General features: G+C 56.3%; 1 protein-coding gene across 1 annotated transcript; it reads right to left on the minus strand.

Annotated features, from left to right (window-relative positions):
- Nucleotides 1-10,804: 10,804 nt before the first annotated feature.
- On the minus strand, nt 10,805-16,372 carry LOC119252971 (retinoic acid early transcript 1E-like). The gene is made up of 7 exons (XM_054697918.1): nt 16,294-16,372; nt 14,767-14,844; nt 13,968-14,234; nt 13,442-13,717; nt 12,684-12,830; nt 12,001-12,120; nt 10,805-11,735 (listed from the first exon to the last, which is right to left on the minus strand). Exons 2-7 carry the CDS (start codon nt 14,840-14,842, stop codon nt 11,692-11,694), a joined length of 930 nt encoding a protein of 309 aa, XP_054553893.1. The 5' UTR covers nt 14,843-14,844; nt 16,294-16,372; the 3' UTR covers nt 10,805-11,691.
- Between the last annotated feature and the right edge of the window lie 861 nt (nt 16,373-17,233).

Raw genomic sequence — 17,233 nt, forward strand, 5'->3', positions numbered from 1 at the left:
AAATCAACAGTTTACTTTTTTTTTTAATTTATTCATATAAGAACCGGGGTACAGGCAAGATTCACGGGAAGGTGAGAGGATTCACCAGAAACAGAGTGAGGAACAGAACAGGCAGACTGATGAAATACACTGCTAAGGGGAACAGCAGGTGCAACAGGAGAGGTCTGCCGCACCATGTGGGACCTTCTCAGGCCGGCTGGGATCGAACCGGCGCTGCAGAGGCTGCAGACAGCTTCACAGCGCGGCGCTCAACCGCCTGCTCCACCAGGGGAGGACCTCAGAGCTTCTTTAAAAAGCATGTTTTATGGGGACTATACTTGAGGGGTGAAATCAATACTGTACCAAAATGGACAGTGATGTAAAAATAATAATTACATTGAAATACATAGTTCCAACCTTAAAATAAAATAAAATATATTTACAAAAATAAAATAGTGTAAGAACATGGGAGTGAGGCTGCTGGTGTGAAAACAGGACTGTGACAAGCTCTGTTGTTAGTGCTGTCAATGCTGCTGGCGGCCTGGGCCTGCTGCAGGGCAGGGCGGCATTGCTGAGCAGAGCTCCCAGGGCTAGCAGGTTTGGAGGACAAACACCCAGCTTCTGACTGAAGCTGACAACTGGGCTGAGTGGAAGGAGGATGGAGAAACTGGTGCCCTGGAGGCTCTTCTTTCATTTGCTGACCTAGAGGCTGACTTGGATGTGGCAGCAGAGATGTCATGGGAGATACAGCCACAGAATCCTTCACTGCAAATTCCTTGAAGACCTTCTAGTACTGCTTGCTCAGCCAATATTCACCCAGCCCCTGTGATCTGGAAGATCTCCAGGCCAGGGACTGAGAACAGTACTGAGATTCTCACACCCCAGTGGGACCACACCTGTCACCAGTGTCCTCCATGTTAAAGACCCCAAGCGGGGGGAAGGAGGCGATGCGCCAGGTGCTGCACCTGGGAAATGTGACCACTGCAGGCAAACCCCCGAAAAGGCTTTTGGTTTTCAGGTGTATTCGTGCAAAGCATTGTTCACTTGGTAAATCTTTATTGTTTCTTTGGTAAATCCTTTTGTCTTGATCTCAATCTTACTGTACTGGAAATGTCATCCGAGTCATGACTGAGAGTCCCAGAGTCACACAGAACCCTGAAAGGTGTTCTCTGTCAGACTTGACTCAGACTCAGAATGAAATGAACACAAGGAGAGAAGACATAGTGACCCCGGCTGAGGAGGCCAGATCTGTGTGGATGGTCCGCAGACCTCTTCTTGCCTTGTGCTCACAGCTTTTGTCAGGAGTGCACGGAAATGTGGAGTGATGGAGACCAGTGAGGCCCAGCAGGACCAGAGAGGAGACAAGAACCCAGGTCCCTTAGGTAAGCCTGGAAGAGAAGTTTTTAAAAAAAAACACCCCCTTCCTGGGGTGGAAATTGCTTCAGAATTAAAAATGGAAACTCCACATGATCTGACAATACCTGCTCCTCATCCCTGACCATCCATCCACATTTCATCTGGAATCTCCAGTGCCAGGGACAAGCAGGTCTTGCCCAGCACACACACCCTCACCTCACACTGTCCGTCACCCTCCTCACTGACTCCATCTCCGTACACTCTCCCAGACACCCAGGGGTTCACTCTCTCCACATCTGCCCTACACTGGGACTGCTGGTCTGTTGTTTCTTGTCACTAAAGATCTCAGATACATTTCATGACAGTGAAAGCCCAAGGGATGACATGTTGGAAGCTGACCCATGCTTAGGAGGGAATACAACTCTTTGCTAATGTGTAGAAAAAAAGTTTGTTCATATTATGTATGATACAGAAGTGAAGCATAGTTCAAACTTTGGATAGGTTTTTAACCAAGAAAACACTTTGATTCTCAATGCTTCTAATCTAAATTGCAGTGTAGTAAATACGAGTTCTACAGCTTGTTCACATCCCTGGATTGCCGGCAGTAGAGGGTTTCAAGTATTCTGTACTGTCTTTAAGGTGCCACTGCGTGGTGTGATCTGCAATTCCCTGGAAGCTAATAACGCCCAGCACCTTTTCATAGACTTATTAGCACTGTGGACTGGGGGTTCTGCACAGCGATAGCTACCTTCACACAGAGAGACTGTGAATACATAAATGTTAATATTTGCACATTGTTACTACATTATAAATATCTCAATACACGATATATAAGAATATATTGCTAACTGCTCTTCACTTAACCTACTAACAAAAATAGCAGCAGCTGCTCCTGCTCCCCAGATGCAGAGGCAGGTCCCATGGGAGAAGCGTCAGGTTCAGTGGCTGTCCTGATGGTGAGAGGCAAAAGTCTCATTTCTGCAAATTGCAAAATGGCCAAGTCACAGAAATCCACACAGGGGGCTCTTCAACAGCCACAGGAGGGGCTCCTGCAAGTGAGGGCCTGGTGTGAAGATTCAACTTCATTAGCTTCAAAACCAAAAAACTTCATAGCTCCTTGTAAAGGCACCTCTGCAGGAGAATGTAGGCTCCTATTTCAAACTTCATTTTTTATCATCAGGGGTTGACCATTTACATTCTCATGGTCTAGAGAGGAAACACCAAAAAATGGAACAAAGGTTATATCAGTAAGAAAACTGTTGAGCTAGGGGCCTCCCCGGTGGTGGCGCAGCAGTTGAGTGCTGGGCTGCGAAGCTGGCCACAGCCTCTGCAGCGCCCGGTTTGATCCCCAGCTGCCGGTCAGGGGCCAGGGCACGTGCAGACCTCCCCTGCCGTGCCCACTGCTCCCCTCAGCAGTGTACTTCATCAGTCTGCCTGTTCTGCTTCCCGCTCTGGCTCTGGTGAATTCTCTTACCCTCCCGCGTTCTGACTGTACCCAGTGCTTGTATAAATAAATCTTTAAAAAAAAAAAAAACCTGTTGAGCTAAATCACACCCTGATTATAGAACAAAGACGTTTTCTCCTCCTCTAAGGTTGTCGGGAACCCTGGTTTAGAGGGAAACAGCACCCATCCCAGGCCTTGGAGACCTGCACCTGCCCCACAGGATGGTGATTCTGCCTCTCCCCCCACCGCACTGTCCTGGTCTTAGTACCAGCCTCCTCCTCCAACAGCAGGAGGGGGCCCAGCCCCAATCTGAAAGCACAGGGTTCTGTGAGAAGGGAGATCAGAGGACAGGACTTGGGTGAGACCTGGGACATCTCTCCTGAGTCCTGACCAGATTGTGCCAGTCCCAAGAACTAGAGGCCACCTGATGCTCACCTCCAGGGGCACCTGATCTCCTCCTACATGACTTCATCTTGATCCAGATGATGCTGCCAGTGATGACGATGATAAACAGGAGAAAGACGGAGATCAAAATCATCATCTAGTTGGACTGGCAGGTCTCTGGGGTCTTTGTTGGTGGCACTAAAAGAAACCAGAAGAAAATGCCAAAAGCCCTGTGTTCCCAGGCAGCACGTGTCACCCCCACATTCCTGACTCATGGGACAGCCATTCTACAGCTCCAGAGGTGTGAAGATTAGTAGGGGTTGTGCCCTGTCCTCGTGGAGCTCAGATTTCAGCTGGGGTAGACAGAAAATGTCCACTGATCCTCACAGTTTGACATGTTTACTGGGGGTTGACTTTTTTGAGGACAACAGAGCTTGGGGGTGTTCAGTTCTGCCTGGGGAAGATGGTGAAGGCTTCATGAGAAGAGCCTTCTGAGCTGGTTAAAGGAAAACTAAAACAGAAGAGAGAAAGCCTTGGTGGATGGGGGAAGGGCACCTGCACTGGGGAAGGTGGGATGGACAGGAGGAAGTGGGATCCTGTGGGGTCTCTGACTCTGCAGACAGGAGGAGTCCACCAAAAAATCAGAGGATCCACCCACTACACCTGCAATCACACACTCACACCCCCCAAGAAAGGTCGAAGCCAGTGACTGCAGTCTCCCCTGGAGATCTTCCTCAAATATTCTGTCAGGTGCTGGTTGTTCTCCCACTCCTCCATGACCCCGCTGGCTCCAGGGCCAATTGCTGACCACTTCCCACTTATCACATCAAGTAGGAGGGCCCTCTGTCCATTGATGCTGAACTCCCAGGATGCACCAGAGCCTCTGTGTGCTTCACGCTGACAAGACAGCTTGGCCTGCAGGGTGGGGGGACCTGCCATCCAACAAAACACCTGGCGTCACTGAGGCTGCCCCATCACCACCAGTAGCAGGGGTGGGGGCCAGTGTCTCTGCACAGTTAGGGGCCTGGGTTCCTCTCTCCAGGTCTTGCCCCTCCTATTCATCAGGTTCACGAGTGTCTAAGTTGGGACAGTGTTCACTTTTCACACAAAGACCCTCCCCAGCTGGGCTGCTCCCACCCTCTTGGCCCCTGTCTCCTGCTCCCTGCCCCTCCCCACACTCACCCCAGGTTGTGTTTTTCTCCAGTTTGATGTCAGGCAGGATCATCCTGACCTCTCTCCCCACTTCTCCCAGTGTCTGGGTCAAGTCTGTCCATGTCTCAGTGGCCTTTACCTTCTCCCCCAGGGGACCCAGAGGTGTGACCTTGTGGCTGTCACAGTCGTACTGAAGGAAAGGGTTTCCATCCACTGAGCCCTGGGCCGCACCCCAGGGCTATCCGGGTCTGGACTGAGATGTGACAGTGAGGTTGAGGCAAAGAGAATGAGCAGCAGCTGTGAGAGAAAAACTCAAGTGAGGCCTTGAGGACCCCTGGGCAGGGCCTGCTGCAGAGGGAGGAGTCTCCCTCCAGCCCCTCATCATCTCAGTGCTGCTCCACCTTGAACTCTCTGGGGGTTCAATTCTCTGAAGCCACCATGGACCCTCCTGTGCCCAGGAGGATTCCGCTGATCACTATCTTCAGTGACATATCATCTCACTGAGAGGACTTTCCGCAGAAAGGAGGAAAAGACACGTCAGAACATGAGGAACTTCATGGTCGGCTCTGGTTTTTGAAAAGGCTCCTGGAGGAGAAGGTGGGACTGGGCAGGCAGGAGGGTGAGCTGCCTCCTGTGAGCCCAAGGGGACAGAAGGTGCCTTAGGCTGAGTTTGGAGACCTGGGTGTAATATCCCGGGGAGCCTGTCTGCACAGACCACACCCTGGCTCTCTTTCAGAGAAGGGAACAGGCACCCCCTGCTGAGACCTGCCCCAAGTCCCTCTGCTCAGATCCTCCCTCTACCCTCCTCCCCAGGAGACCCCAGGACACTCACAGCCCACAGTCTTCCAGGCTGGTCCCAGCAGCAGCAGCAAAAGGAAACACAGGGTGTGAGAGGCCAGGGCCATTCCTGCTGAGAGGGTGAGAGAGAAACTGGTGAGAGTTACCTGTGCCTGGAGTGACACTTGGGGTAGAATTTATACATAACTAGAGGGACACTATTCATTCCTGCTCCCGATTACTGAGGATGACCTTGGAAGGAGCTCAGCAGTGGAAGGAAGCATTTTGCAAGTATTTAAATATAACAGTCATTTAAAAACCCAAAAATGGAGAGCAAAGAGCACAGGGGCTGTGGTGAGGGATCATGGGAGCGACTGTGGTGGAGGGAAAAGCACCAGGACTGCACCGGAGGTGGGAAAATCAAACACTGTCCAAAAATTAACCACGATGTAAGAGAAGAAACCAACCCCTAACATGTACTTGGAATAACCCCTCCCCTTTCTCCTCTGCACAGCACCACAAAACCCCTTCTCCAGTTGGCAGGATTGTGTGTGTGTTGGGGGGGGCAGGGGGGATCTGGGAGCTCCTTTCCTCCCCCAGCAGCCACAACTCTCTATTTTCCCCTCCCCTTGCGCATCTCCCCATCTATTTCCCCCACTCCTGGTCTTTCCAACTCATTTCTCCTCAGTGAGGAGGATCTTCTCCCCCCAAGGCTCCCCAGGGTCCGTCAGCCCAGCTGAGGCGGCAGCACCCCCGCCCCTCATCGCAGCTGAGGCCCAGCCCCAGCGCAGCCTCCCGAGGGGGGAATCCCTGGGGTCACCTTGTTCACACGCGGCCCTTGAGCCGCACGACCCGGAAGGCTCGAGCCGGACTCCCCGAGGGCGGGTGGGCCGGACCGGGACAGGCCGCTCTGCGGGTCCCAGAGGAGAGACGAGCCCCTGGGGCGCTTCTGGCGTCCGCGGACCGGGCTGGCGCCGCGATGCCGCACGTTGGCGAGGTGTATGTTGAGTGATTGACCTCCCGCTGCTCGCCTGCTCCCCGCCTTCGCGCCGTCGCCCTCTGCCTCCGCACCCCCTTTCTCAGTAACCTTTCACTTCTCTCTACGACTCTGCTTTGGGTTTCCCTGGAACGGGACAGCCCCGGGGCTCAGGCGAGGAAGACGCTCCTCCCGCCCCTGCCCCACCCGCGGCGACCCCTCCAGGCGCCGGGGAGCAGAATCCCCGCAGAACGTCTAGAACCTTCCTCCCCCACTGACCGCCGGCCCCGCGTCCAGGCGGCGCCCCCGCGCCCGGCGCGCCCCGCCCTCCCGGCCCCCCTCAGGTGGGCGCTTGGGGTGGGGGTACGCCCCTGGGGCTGGACTGGGGGGGCTGCTCCCCGCCCACCCCGTCCTCACCTGCGTCCGGGGGCGTGGGGGGGTGGAGGGGGCTCGGAGCCCAGCAGGGGCGTCCGGGTAGGGAGGACCCCAGCTCCCCTCCCCTCTCCCCACTCCCAAACCATGGGTCATGTGTCTGACAGTCCTGGCCTTGGATGTGACAGTACCTGGGGCCGTGGTGGGTGATGCTTGAATGGAAACCCAAGAGTGAAAACCCGCAACCAGACCCCACATGTAAGAAGTGTCCGCCTGGTCTCCAGCACAGAGGAGGACGCTCTACCCCTGTACTGTTGGGGGCACAGTGACAGGTCCTGGGCAGGGGGTAGGCGTGCGCCAGAGGAAGGAGGTGAGCCCCGAACCCCCAGGGGCTCACACAGTAAAGGGAGAAAGGGTGACCTCTAATCAGTCACCCCTGCTGTGACAGAGGAGGGGACCCCAGGAGGAGGCTGGTAGAACATTCCTCTCAGAAACTGGCATTCAAGTCAGAAAGGAAGAACTGCAGACACACAGCAGGTGAGAGAAAAGAGGAAGGTGTTTCTGAGAGAAGGGAAGAGTAAGAAGAAACTCTTGAAAAGTGCATGACTCCCTCGTGTGTGGGATCAGCTAGAAATCCACAGAGCAATGTCCAAGGTGGAAGAGATGTGAGGAGGGGATTTGGGGAAGGAGGGGGTCACACCTGTGACCAGTATTCTCCTGAGAGGGACTTCCTACAGCAGGGCCCCCTGCACACACACAGACTCACACACGCATCTCAGAGAATCGCACCACCTCCCGCCAGCCAGTTGCCTGTCATCTCCAGCATTTTCTCCTCAGGAACTACAACTTGCTGAAGCCTCATAATTCAGCCCCCGAGGAAAATCCTCAAGAGTAATTTTCTCAGTTCTTAATCCTCCACCCACCTCTCCAGCATCCCCATGTCTGCAGGTGGGTCCATGGCCCAGTGTCTGGTCTGGGAGTCCAGGAGCAGGGAGATGTGTCCGTTGACGACGAAGCGCCAGGATGCGCGGCTCTGTCCACGGGCCTCCCCCTCACACACCACCGTGCCCTGCAGGGAGAGGGGCCCTGCCCCGGGGAAAGAGCTGGGTTTCTGCTCTCCACCTCTTTGACCCACCTGGTACCCACCACTCTGTTCCCTTGGCTACCTGGCCTGCTCTGTCCTCCCAGGCTCAGGGTCTCTGGGGTGGCACTACATCCACACAAACACCTTAGTTTTCTAGACACAAATGCCACGGTTATTTAGGCCTGCAGGGAAATTCTGCCCTGGGGCTTCCCCACTCACCACTGCTTCTCACCATCTCTGGTTGCAGGTCAAGCAGTTTCTTCTTGAGCGCCTCCGTCAGGTGGTTAAGGGATTCAGTCTGTCCCTCCCAGGCCCCTGTGGTGTCCTCCTTGGTCCCCAGAGGAAATACTGGTTTCACCTTCTGCCCCCGACAGTGACAATGAAGGCAGGGGGAGCCCTCACCTGGCCTTGAACTTCACATCGTGGTTGTCCAGGTCTGGCCTGAGGAATGATGGAGAAGTGGCAGCAGTGCGGTGCGCGTCTATGACTGTAAAACACAGGTGGGGCTGGAGGGGGAAGAAACGGACCCCAGGCAGCGCTCTCAATCTGTGGGACACAGGAGAAACTCTGAAGGGCTGGGCGGGAAGAGCAAGGCCTCCCTAGGCAGCCTCTCCCCTTCACCTGATTTCTGGACATATCCCCTGTGCCCACCAGGCCTCCACCCATCTTCAGTGCCCACAGATCAGTCGGGGCCATAACATGCAATTTAGCACTGGAGGAAAAGTCTGCAGATCAGAGCCTTGTGAGAATCTCAGCCCAGTGTCCCTGCAGGATGCAGAAGAGCCTGCACAGGGTGGGCATGGAGGGGGGCTGTTCTCAAAAAGGTAGGAGCCAGGTGAGGGTGGGGACAGAAGCCAAGGTGGAGAAGGAGAGTTTGCAGAGCCGGGTCATGGTCTCCAGCAGGCCCAGCAGGTGGGACTGATCTGCTCACAGGTGCTCTGGGAGCTGGGGAAAGCCACGGTCCAGGCAGGGAAAACAGAAACTCCAGAATTTCTGAGGCAGGGGGTGGAGGAGGAGATGACCACATGCTTGAGAGAAGTGAGGTGCCAGGGTGGAGAGGACAGGACACACACAGACACTGTCTGGGTCACCCTGGCGCCCCGGAGAAGCCCTGGAGACTCTGGCATCACCCTGAGGAAAACCTGGGTGAGAAAGCCCGGGAATTCAAGTCCAGTGAGGACTTGTGCTGACATGAGGCGCAGAGGCAGATGCTGTCCCCAATACGGGCCCCAGTAACAATGGGGGCACCTGTGGAGGCTCCAGGTCAGGAGTCAATGACCAGAGGCCTGTGGGCGTGGCTGCCAGCACCTGTGCCACCAGGCAGGACAGCCAGGCTGGCAGCCTTCCCGGTGCTGAGCGCCTCATTTCCAGAAGTAAAACCAACCTGGAACACTGGAGGGTTCGTCAGGAGCCTGAAGCCCCCAACCCAACCCACACCTGCCTCTGCCAGTGTCCAGAACTGAGCAGCTTCTCAGCTGAAGGAAGAGGCTCCAGGGAGGCGGGATCTTGCAAATCCTTCTGGTCTTTCCCCGAGTCCCTTTCCTTGGGTAAGTGGAGAGTCACGGCCATCTGAAGGGTCACCAGGACCCTGGGGTGCCGCAAGGGGGAGGGGAGCGCAGCCTGGTGCGGACTCCAGGCTCCAGACTCCAGGGCCCACATCCTTGGACCTAGAGAGCGCCCGAGATCCTGCAACTGATTCAACTCACTGGCCCAGACACCCGACCCAACCTGCAAAGCTCACAGGCCTCCAGAGCCAGCCTGGGGACAAACCACTTCACCGTGTGGCTGATCCTTAGGAAAACGTAAAAAAACAAGTTGGTTCTAGTGAATCTGTCCATTCTCCCGCCCCCCGCCGGCCACCCTGCTTCCTTTTCAGCTGGGGGGCGGGGGTTTAGGGTCTCCAATCTGTGCTGGCTCTGCCCTCTTCCCCACTCTCCAGCTCTGGCCCATCCAGCTCCTCCCGTCCCCCGCCTCCCCATATTCTGGATTCCACCTCTGCCCTTAGTCCTTCCTGCTCTGCTCAGAGGACTAGACTGGGTCCTAATGAAAGGGGCCACACCCCCTTAGGTGTTCCCTCTTAAGGCAGCCATCTGCTGGTTTCTATCCCTGCAGGCCCCAGACCTCTTGTCAACCACAGTGACTCCTGGGAAATGCAGGTTCCCAGGCGGGAATGTCTGTTTTCTCTGTAAGTTTGCCAGGCGGCCGGGCCCTGTCCTTCCACTCATATCACACCCTGCACACCAGGCAGGTCATTTCCCACCTTTGAAGCAGCAGCACCTCTGGGAGGAAGAATAAAGTGGTGACCCCAGAAGCCTGAGAAAAAGTCCCTATGTCATGCAGGGGCTGAAAGTCTTTGCTTTCATTTCCACATATTCAAAGGCACCAAAAGTGAGGAGGAAGTTCCTTGGACTCCAGAGCCTGGCCCATCTCTGTCCCTGTGACCCTGACCCATGACCTCTGCTGTGCATTCAGCACACACCTGAAGTAGGATACCTGGTGAGGCCTCAGCAAGAGCATGTTGAAGGTCTTAAAGGAACCTGAGTCTGCCCCCCACAAAGAACAGGATTCCCTTCAGGCTTCCTTGGGCTCAGTGTGCAGCCTGCGATGTGCACTAATCACTGGACGAGTGTGTGCTTGCTCACTCTCTCTCTGTCTCCCCAAGTACCCCCTACATACCCCACATCAGACTTTCTACCCACAGAACCCTGATATGCAGGGGTGTCAGAAAACAATGGGAGGTGATATGTGCCCCTGTTTTGAATGACTGCAGGCTCCTGTCCAGTGGGACGGGACGATCTGACAGTGGAAAGTGCCAGAACTGAGCGCCTGGGGCCTGATGGTGAGGACCATTAGGGAGAACAGATTGGTTGACCCCAGGGTATTGGAGTGAAAAGATGTCACAAGGTGAGATGAGAAATTGCTCTGGCAGTGATGAGATTTGGGAGGTAAGTCATGGACACTCCCCCCTGAAACCACAACCTCACTTAACCTCCTCTCTCCCCCACCCAGCCTCCCCACTCCACACACTACAGAGGATGAACTACAGGGCAGTGAGCTGTCACCCGATGGCCCCCATTAGTGGTGACAGCCTAGATGCCACATATGTGAGTGTGTTTCCTGTACACCAGGACATGCTGCTACTTCCCCACATACACTCCCCTCAGAGTTACCTCAGCACAAAACCAAAATCCTGAGACCCTGTTATGACCCAGTGGTTGTTTCACCACATCGTTTATGGCCACAGGAATGAAATATTTAGATATTTACCATTTTTGACTTGACAAAGAGGTGGGTTGTGTTTTATTTACCCCTTTTGTAAACATCTATAATTTTTCAAATATTATGTTTACTGCAGACACACTGATTTATAGTCTGGTGAGGTTTAGGGTCTATGAGATGTGTTCCCTCGCACCTCCTGCCAGTGACGCCCCAGCATCTTGTCCATAGCCCATTGCATCCCTGTCCTCTTTCAGTGCAGGCAGACACTTGATTTTCGGGCTCCAATGTGAGGGCATGTCAGCCTGAATCATCCACAGATTGGAGATGCTGAAGTTCATGTCAAAGGAGGATTCAGTTTCTTTTTCTCTCTCTCTCTCTTTTTTTAAAGATTTATTTTTTTTTACGTGTACAAGAATTAGGGTACAGGCCAGAGGTGTGGGAGGGTGAGAAGATTCGCCAGAGACAGAGTGGGGAGCAGAACAGGCAGACTGACTGAAACACACTGCTGAGGGGAGCAGCGGGTGAGACAGGAGAGGTCTGCTGTGCCTTGTGGGTAGCTCCCTGGTGGGCCAGGGATTGAATCCGCACTTCAGGGCCTTCGGACAGCTTCACAGCACTGCACTCAACCCACTGAGCCACCGGGGAGGCCCGGGAGGATTCAATGTCTAAGATCCAAACAATGTCAGGAACTTGGTGAATCCATTTCCTGTTCACCATTCGATGTGTTCAAGCAGTTCAATGTTGAAGTGCAGGAATTCCATCTTTAGCACCAGAGAAATTGGCCCCTTGTGTTAAGAGAAAGCAGTGATGGGCAGTCACCAAAGGCCACAGAGGACAGGCCATGTTGAGATCCTGGGAGTGGTGACCGAGGAGTCCTCCAGATCTGGAACCTGCGTCCTGGGGTGGAGGATGAAGCAGGGGAGCCACAGTGGGCCCCAAGGGCAGAGTCTAGAGCAGGACCCCGGGCTCGGGGCTCGGGCAGCAGCACGGGCCTTGAGAGAAGAACAAATGTTTGTCCCAGGGGCTGAGAGCTCTTGGGTCCCTTCTCCTGGGGCTGCCCCTCCCCTGTCACCCCCATCTCAGAGCCCTCCCTCCCTGAGGGTCAGGTACTTCCCCAACCTGGGCCCCCCCAATACTGGGTGCAGTAGCCTGTGCCAATTCTTCACCCTCTTCCACATCAAACTCTGCCCCAGGCCTGGTACCAGGGCTTTGGCCCAGCTAAAGGCAGTAATGAACCCCTCTGCTCCCCATTCTCACTGCTGATTCTCCATGTTCCTGGAGGGGCTGCAGGGTCAGGCTGTGAGGAGGAGAAGGGCCACATGCCCACACTTCCAGCCTTGGGGAGGGTTGCAGGCCAACATCCTCTTCCCTTCTCTCCTGGCAGGACACAGCGCTCACTATGACTGGCCCTGGCCCTCTCCCCACCTCTCCTGATCCTGCTCAGTTCTGAGCAGTAACAGAAGCTTGGCACTGCACCCCCTCTCCAGGCCACTGCTGCTCAAGTCAGGGTTCCCCAGTAAGGCAGGATCTGGGGTGTGCAGTAGTCTGGCTGACAGGGGACTGCTCCAGGCTGAGCCATGATGCTTAAGGTAGAGTGAGAGCAAATGTCCTTTGATCCCTGCCTGACAGTCCCCTGTCAGCTCCCGCCTTCCCTGTAGTCACCCAGAGAGCGCAGAGCTTCTGGCCTTCTCAGAGTCCCTTCCCGGGGGGCAGGGGAAAGTTGTGGTCACCCACCCTTCACCTTGGGTGCCTAGTCCCCTGTGGACTCCTGGCGAGATCCGATCCATGAACCCTCAGCACTAGGGCTCACTCGTGCCTAAGACCCGCCCGCTGGACACCCCACCCGCAACACTCACCACCAAGCCCCCTCACGCACTGCCCCGCAGCTGCAGCAGCAGCAGCAGCAGGACACTGACACCAACCCCTGGGATAAACCTCACCTCCTGAGGCGCCTGATCTCCTCCTACATGGTTTGACCTTCATGGCAATGATGCTACCAATGACGATGATGAAAAATATGGTAGGGATTAAGATCGAACTCATGATCCAGTTGGACTGGTTGGTCTCTGGGGTCTTTGTTGGTGGCACTAACAGAAACCAAAAGAAAATACCCAAAGCCCTGTCAAATCTGAAAAGACACCTCCTCAGCACCTGTGTTCCCAGACAGAATGTGTCCCCGCACATTCCTGACTCATGTGACAGCCGAGCTCCAGGGCCCAGGAAGATTAGTAGGGGTTGTGCCCTGTCCTCCTGGAACTCAGATTTCAGAAGAGGGAGACAGCATTTTCCAGGTGATTCTCAGTTTGACATGTTTACTGGGAGTTGACCTTTTTGAGGTCAACAGAGCTTGGGGGTGCTTAATTCTGTCTGGGGGAGATGGCGAAGGCTTCATGAGAAGAGACTTCTGACCTGGTTAAAGGAAAACTAAAACAGAAGAGAGAAAGCCTGGAGATGCAGGGTCCCAGGGGACCCTCCAGCGCAGGGTGGCTGGATCCTTGAGGGATGGAGGAAGGGTTCCCACACAGAGGGACTTGGATGGGCAGGAGGAGGTGGGATCCTATGGGGTCTCTGACTCTGAAGACAGGAGTCCACCAAAAATCAGGATCTGTCCATCACATCTTTAATCACACACTCACACCCCCAAGAAAGGTCAGAGCTTTCTAGGAAGTTCCCACATCCTCCCGCCCTGCTCAGTTACCTGTGGGCTCCAGCATTTCTTCCCAGTGTGGCAGGAATTCCCGAAGCCAGTGACTGCAGTCTCCCCTGGAGATCCTCCTGAAATGCTCTGTCAGCTGCTGGTTGTTCTCCCACTCCTCCCTGACCCCGCTGGCTCCAGGATCAATGGCCAACCACTTTCCGCTCATCCCATCAAAGAGGAGGGCCCTCTGTCCATTGATGCTGAACTCCCAGGATGCACCAGTGCCTCCTTGTGCTTCATGCTGACAAGACAGCTTGGCCTGCAGGGTGGGGGGACCTGCCATCCACACACAAACACCTGGCATCACTGAGGCTGCCCCATCACACCCAAGTAGGTGGGGGGGGTCAGTGTCTCTACACACTTAGGGGCCTGGGTTCCTCTCTCCAGGTCTTGCCCCTCCTTGCCCATCAGGTTCACGAGTGTCTAAGGTGGGACAGTGTTCAGTTTTCACACAGAGCCCCTCCCCCCTGGGCTCCTCCTTCCCTCTTGGCCCCTGTCTCCAGCCCCTGCCCCTCCCCACACTCACCCCTGGTCCTGGTTGTCTCCAGCTTGATGTCAGGCAGGATCATCCTGAGCTCTCTCCCCACTTCTCCCAGTGTCTGGGTCAAGTCTGTCCATGTCTCAGTGGCCTTTACCTTCTCCCCCAGGGGACCCAGAGGTGTGACCTTGTGGCTGTCACAGTTGTACTGAAGGAAAGGGTTTCCATCCACTGAGCCCTGGGCTGCACACCAGGGCTGCCCAGGTGGGGAGTGAGATGTGACAGTGAGGTTGAGGCAAAGAGAATGAGCAGCAGCTGTGAGAGAAAAACTCAGGTGAGGCTTTGGGGACCCTGGGCAGGGCCTGCTGCAGAGGCAGGAGTCTCCCTCCAGCCCCTCATCATCTCAGTGCTGCTCCACCTTGAACTCTCTGGGGGTTAAATACTCTGAAGCCACCATGGACCCTCCTGTACCCAGGATGATTCCGCTATAACTATCTTCAGTGACACAATCTTGCTGAGAGGACTTTCCACAGAAAGGAGTAAAAGACACCACGGGACATGAGGAACTTCATGATGAGCCCTGGTTTTTGAAAAGACTCCTGGAGGAGAAGGTGGGACTGGGCAGGCAGGAGGGTGAGCTGCCTCCTGTGAGCCCAAGGGGACAGAAGGTGCCTTAGGCTGAGTTTGGAGAACTGGGTGTAATATCCTGGGGGGGCCTGTCTGCACAGACCACACCCTGGCTCTCTCTCAGAGAAGGGAACAGGCACCCCCTGCTGAGACCTGCCCCAAGTCCCTCTGCTCAGGTCCTCCCTCTACCCTCCTCCTCAGGAGACCCCAGGACACTCACAGCCCACAGTCTTCCAGGCTGGTCCCAGCAGCAGCAGCAGCAAAAGCAAACACAGGGTGTGAGAGGCCAGGGCCATTCCTGCTGAGAGGGTGAGAGAGCAACTGGTGAGAGTCACCTGTGCCTGGAGTCACACCTGGGGTAGAATTTATACATAACTAGAGTGGACAACGTTCACTCTTCCTTCCGATTACTGAGGAAGACCTTGAAAATAGCTCAGCAGTGGCAAGGATGCATTTTGCAAATATTTAAATATAACAGCCATTTAAAAACCCTGATCCTGGGGAGCGAAGAGCACAGGGAATGTGGTGAGGGGTCATGGCTGCTGTGGTGGAGGGAAGTGCACCAGGACTACAGCAGAGGGGGAAATCAAATACTGTGCAAAAATTAACAACGATGTTAAGAGAAAAAACAAACTCCAAAAATGTACTTTGAATAACCCTCTCCTCTCTCCTCCACTTAAAACCATAAAACCCCTTCTCCAGTGGGTGTGACTGTGTGTGATTGATCTGTGGCTCCTCTCCCCCCCAACCAGCCACAGCTTCCTTCTTCCCCTCCCCCATCCTCCCTCCACTTCCTCCATCTTCCCATCTATTTCCCCCACTCCGGGTCTTTCCAACTCTTTTCTCCTCCATGAGGAGGATTTTCTCTCCCCAAGGCTCCCCAGGGTCCGTCAGCCCAGCTGAGGCGGCAGCGCCGCGTCCTCGCGCAGCCGGGGTGGGGGCCGCAGAGCCGGCCTCGCGCGCGGGGGCGCGGGGGGTTGGGGGGACCCTCCTCCTGTGGACGCGGCCGCTGCAGCCGCCAGTCCCGGGTCGCAGCACCGGGTTCCCGAGCGGGGTGCGCTGGGGGCCCCGACCAGCCGCTCTGCGGGTCCCAGAGGGAGAGACGAGCCCCTGGGGCGCTTCTGGCGTCCGCGGACCGGGCTGGCGCCGCGATGCCACAGGACAGCAGGACGCACCGTGTGTGACCAACTAATTTGTTGCTTCACGTTCCCCAGCTCAGTGCTCCGCCTGCGTCCGCGCTCCCCTGCTCTGCCTTTCTAAGTCCTTGTAAATAAACCTTTCATTTCTCTCTGGAGTGGCTTTGGGTTTCCCTGGAATCCCAGGCTGAGAACTCGCGCCCAGTCACCCCGTCTCCGCGAGGCGCCCCGGGACAGCCCCGGGGCTCAGGCGAGGAAGACGCTCCTCCCGCCCCTGCCCCGCCCGCGGCGACCCCTCCAGGCGCCGGGGAGCAGAATCCCCGCAGAACGTCTAGAACCTTCCTCCCCCACTGACCGCCGGCCCCGCGTCCAGGCGGCCCCCCCCGCAGGTGGGCGCTTCGTGGGGACGCCCCCGGGGCCTGACTCGAGGGGCTGCTCCCCGCCCGCCCCGTCCTCCCCCGCGTCCCCGGGGCTCGGAGCCCAGCAGGGGCGTCCGGGCGGGGAGGACCCCAGCTCCCCTCCCCTCTCCCCACTCCAAAACCAAGCGGAGCGGGTCCCGCGGCTGCTCCCGTGAGGGCCGGGGGTCCCCGCGAGGCCGGGGAGGGACTCACCGGGCAGCGGGCGCGGGTGGAGGAGAGGCCCGGGCAGGGCGGGGCGGGACGAGGCTGGAACACGCACTCGGCCCGGTCGGTCCCCGGCACACGCAGCCGACAGCGAGTTCACAGCCCTGGAGAGCGCCGGCACCGGACGGGGGCGGGGCGGCTCCTCAACGTCTTGTGAAAGACGCGGCGAGCGGATTTTGTCCCGCGGGCTTATCCGTCGGCGACCGAGCCGGATGCTGAACACGCTTCGCACCAGTAGGCGGCGCTGTTGACTGACCCTTAGATCACCGCAGGGTCCTGTGCCACGAGTTCCAAAGAGGAATTCGCAGGCGTTTTAGAAAAGTAAGCGAGAGAAACAAACTTTGTTTAAGAAAGTAAAGTTTATTTGAAAATCACAACCAACAGCACCTGTGAGCCGGGGACATTCTGCGGGGGGGGGGCTCGGAGCAGGGGCGGGATGTGGGGGGAAGCATGTCCCGCGCACACCCCACAGGCTGTGTGGACCCCACCCCCCACGCCGTCAGGACCCGGGGAGCTACGGCCCCCACGATCCCCAAAGGGCGGTTGGGCGGACCCGAGGGCCGAGTTAGCAGCCGTTTTCCTCGGCTTTGTCTCCACCACAAGCCCTGTGAGGCGTCTCGGCTCGGCTCCTGCTCCCGGCCGGGCCGCGTTTGGTCTGGGGGGGCATTTGGGATCCAGGTGGACAGAGCAGAGCGGGTGGGACGCGTTTTAAGAATCTCCCTCTCTTTCTCCCCGAGTTGTTCATTCCCTCATGTCCCCTTCCCCTGTCAATAAACCTTTTGTTGTGTGTGTGTCTGCGGTGTGAGTCCCCTTTAAGCACGCGGGTGCGGAGCTGGCCAGGCAAACCACTCTATATTGGGGGCCCTGTCACAGGGAGAGCACACACGACTATGGGGATGGTTCTCGGCTGAACTGGTGCTGGGAATTC

The sequence above is a fragment of the Talpa occidentalis genome, unplaced genomic scaffold, assembly GCF_014898055.3.
Source record: "Talpa occidentalis isolate TD23 unplaced genomic scaffold, MPIMG_talOcc4v2.1 talOcc4.2, whole genome shotgun sequence".
In the NCBI taxonomy this organism is placed as follows: domain Eukaryota; kingdom Metazoa; phylum Chordata; class Mammalia; order Eulipotyphla; family Talpidae; genus Talpa; species Talpa occidentalis.

Excerpts from the sequence above, each read along its gene's own strand:
- LOC119252971 (XM_054697918.1), bottom strand. The coding sequence starts at position 14,842 with ATGGCCCTGGCCTCTCACACCCTGTGTTTGCTTTTGCTGCTGCTGCTG. Across the intron at positions 12,831-13,441 it reads AGAAATGCTGGAGCCCACAG|TGCCACCAACAAAGACCCCA; the intron begins GTAACTGAGCAG and ends GGTTTCTGTTAG. Across the intron at positions 12,121-12,683 it reads GAGATCAGGCGCCTCAGGAG|GAGAGAAGGGAAGAGGATGT; the intron begins GTGAGGTTTATC and ends GTGTCCTGCCAG.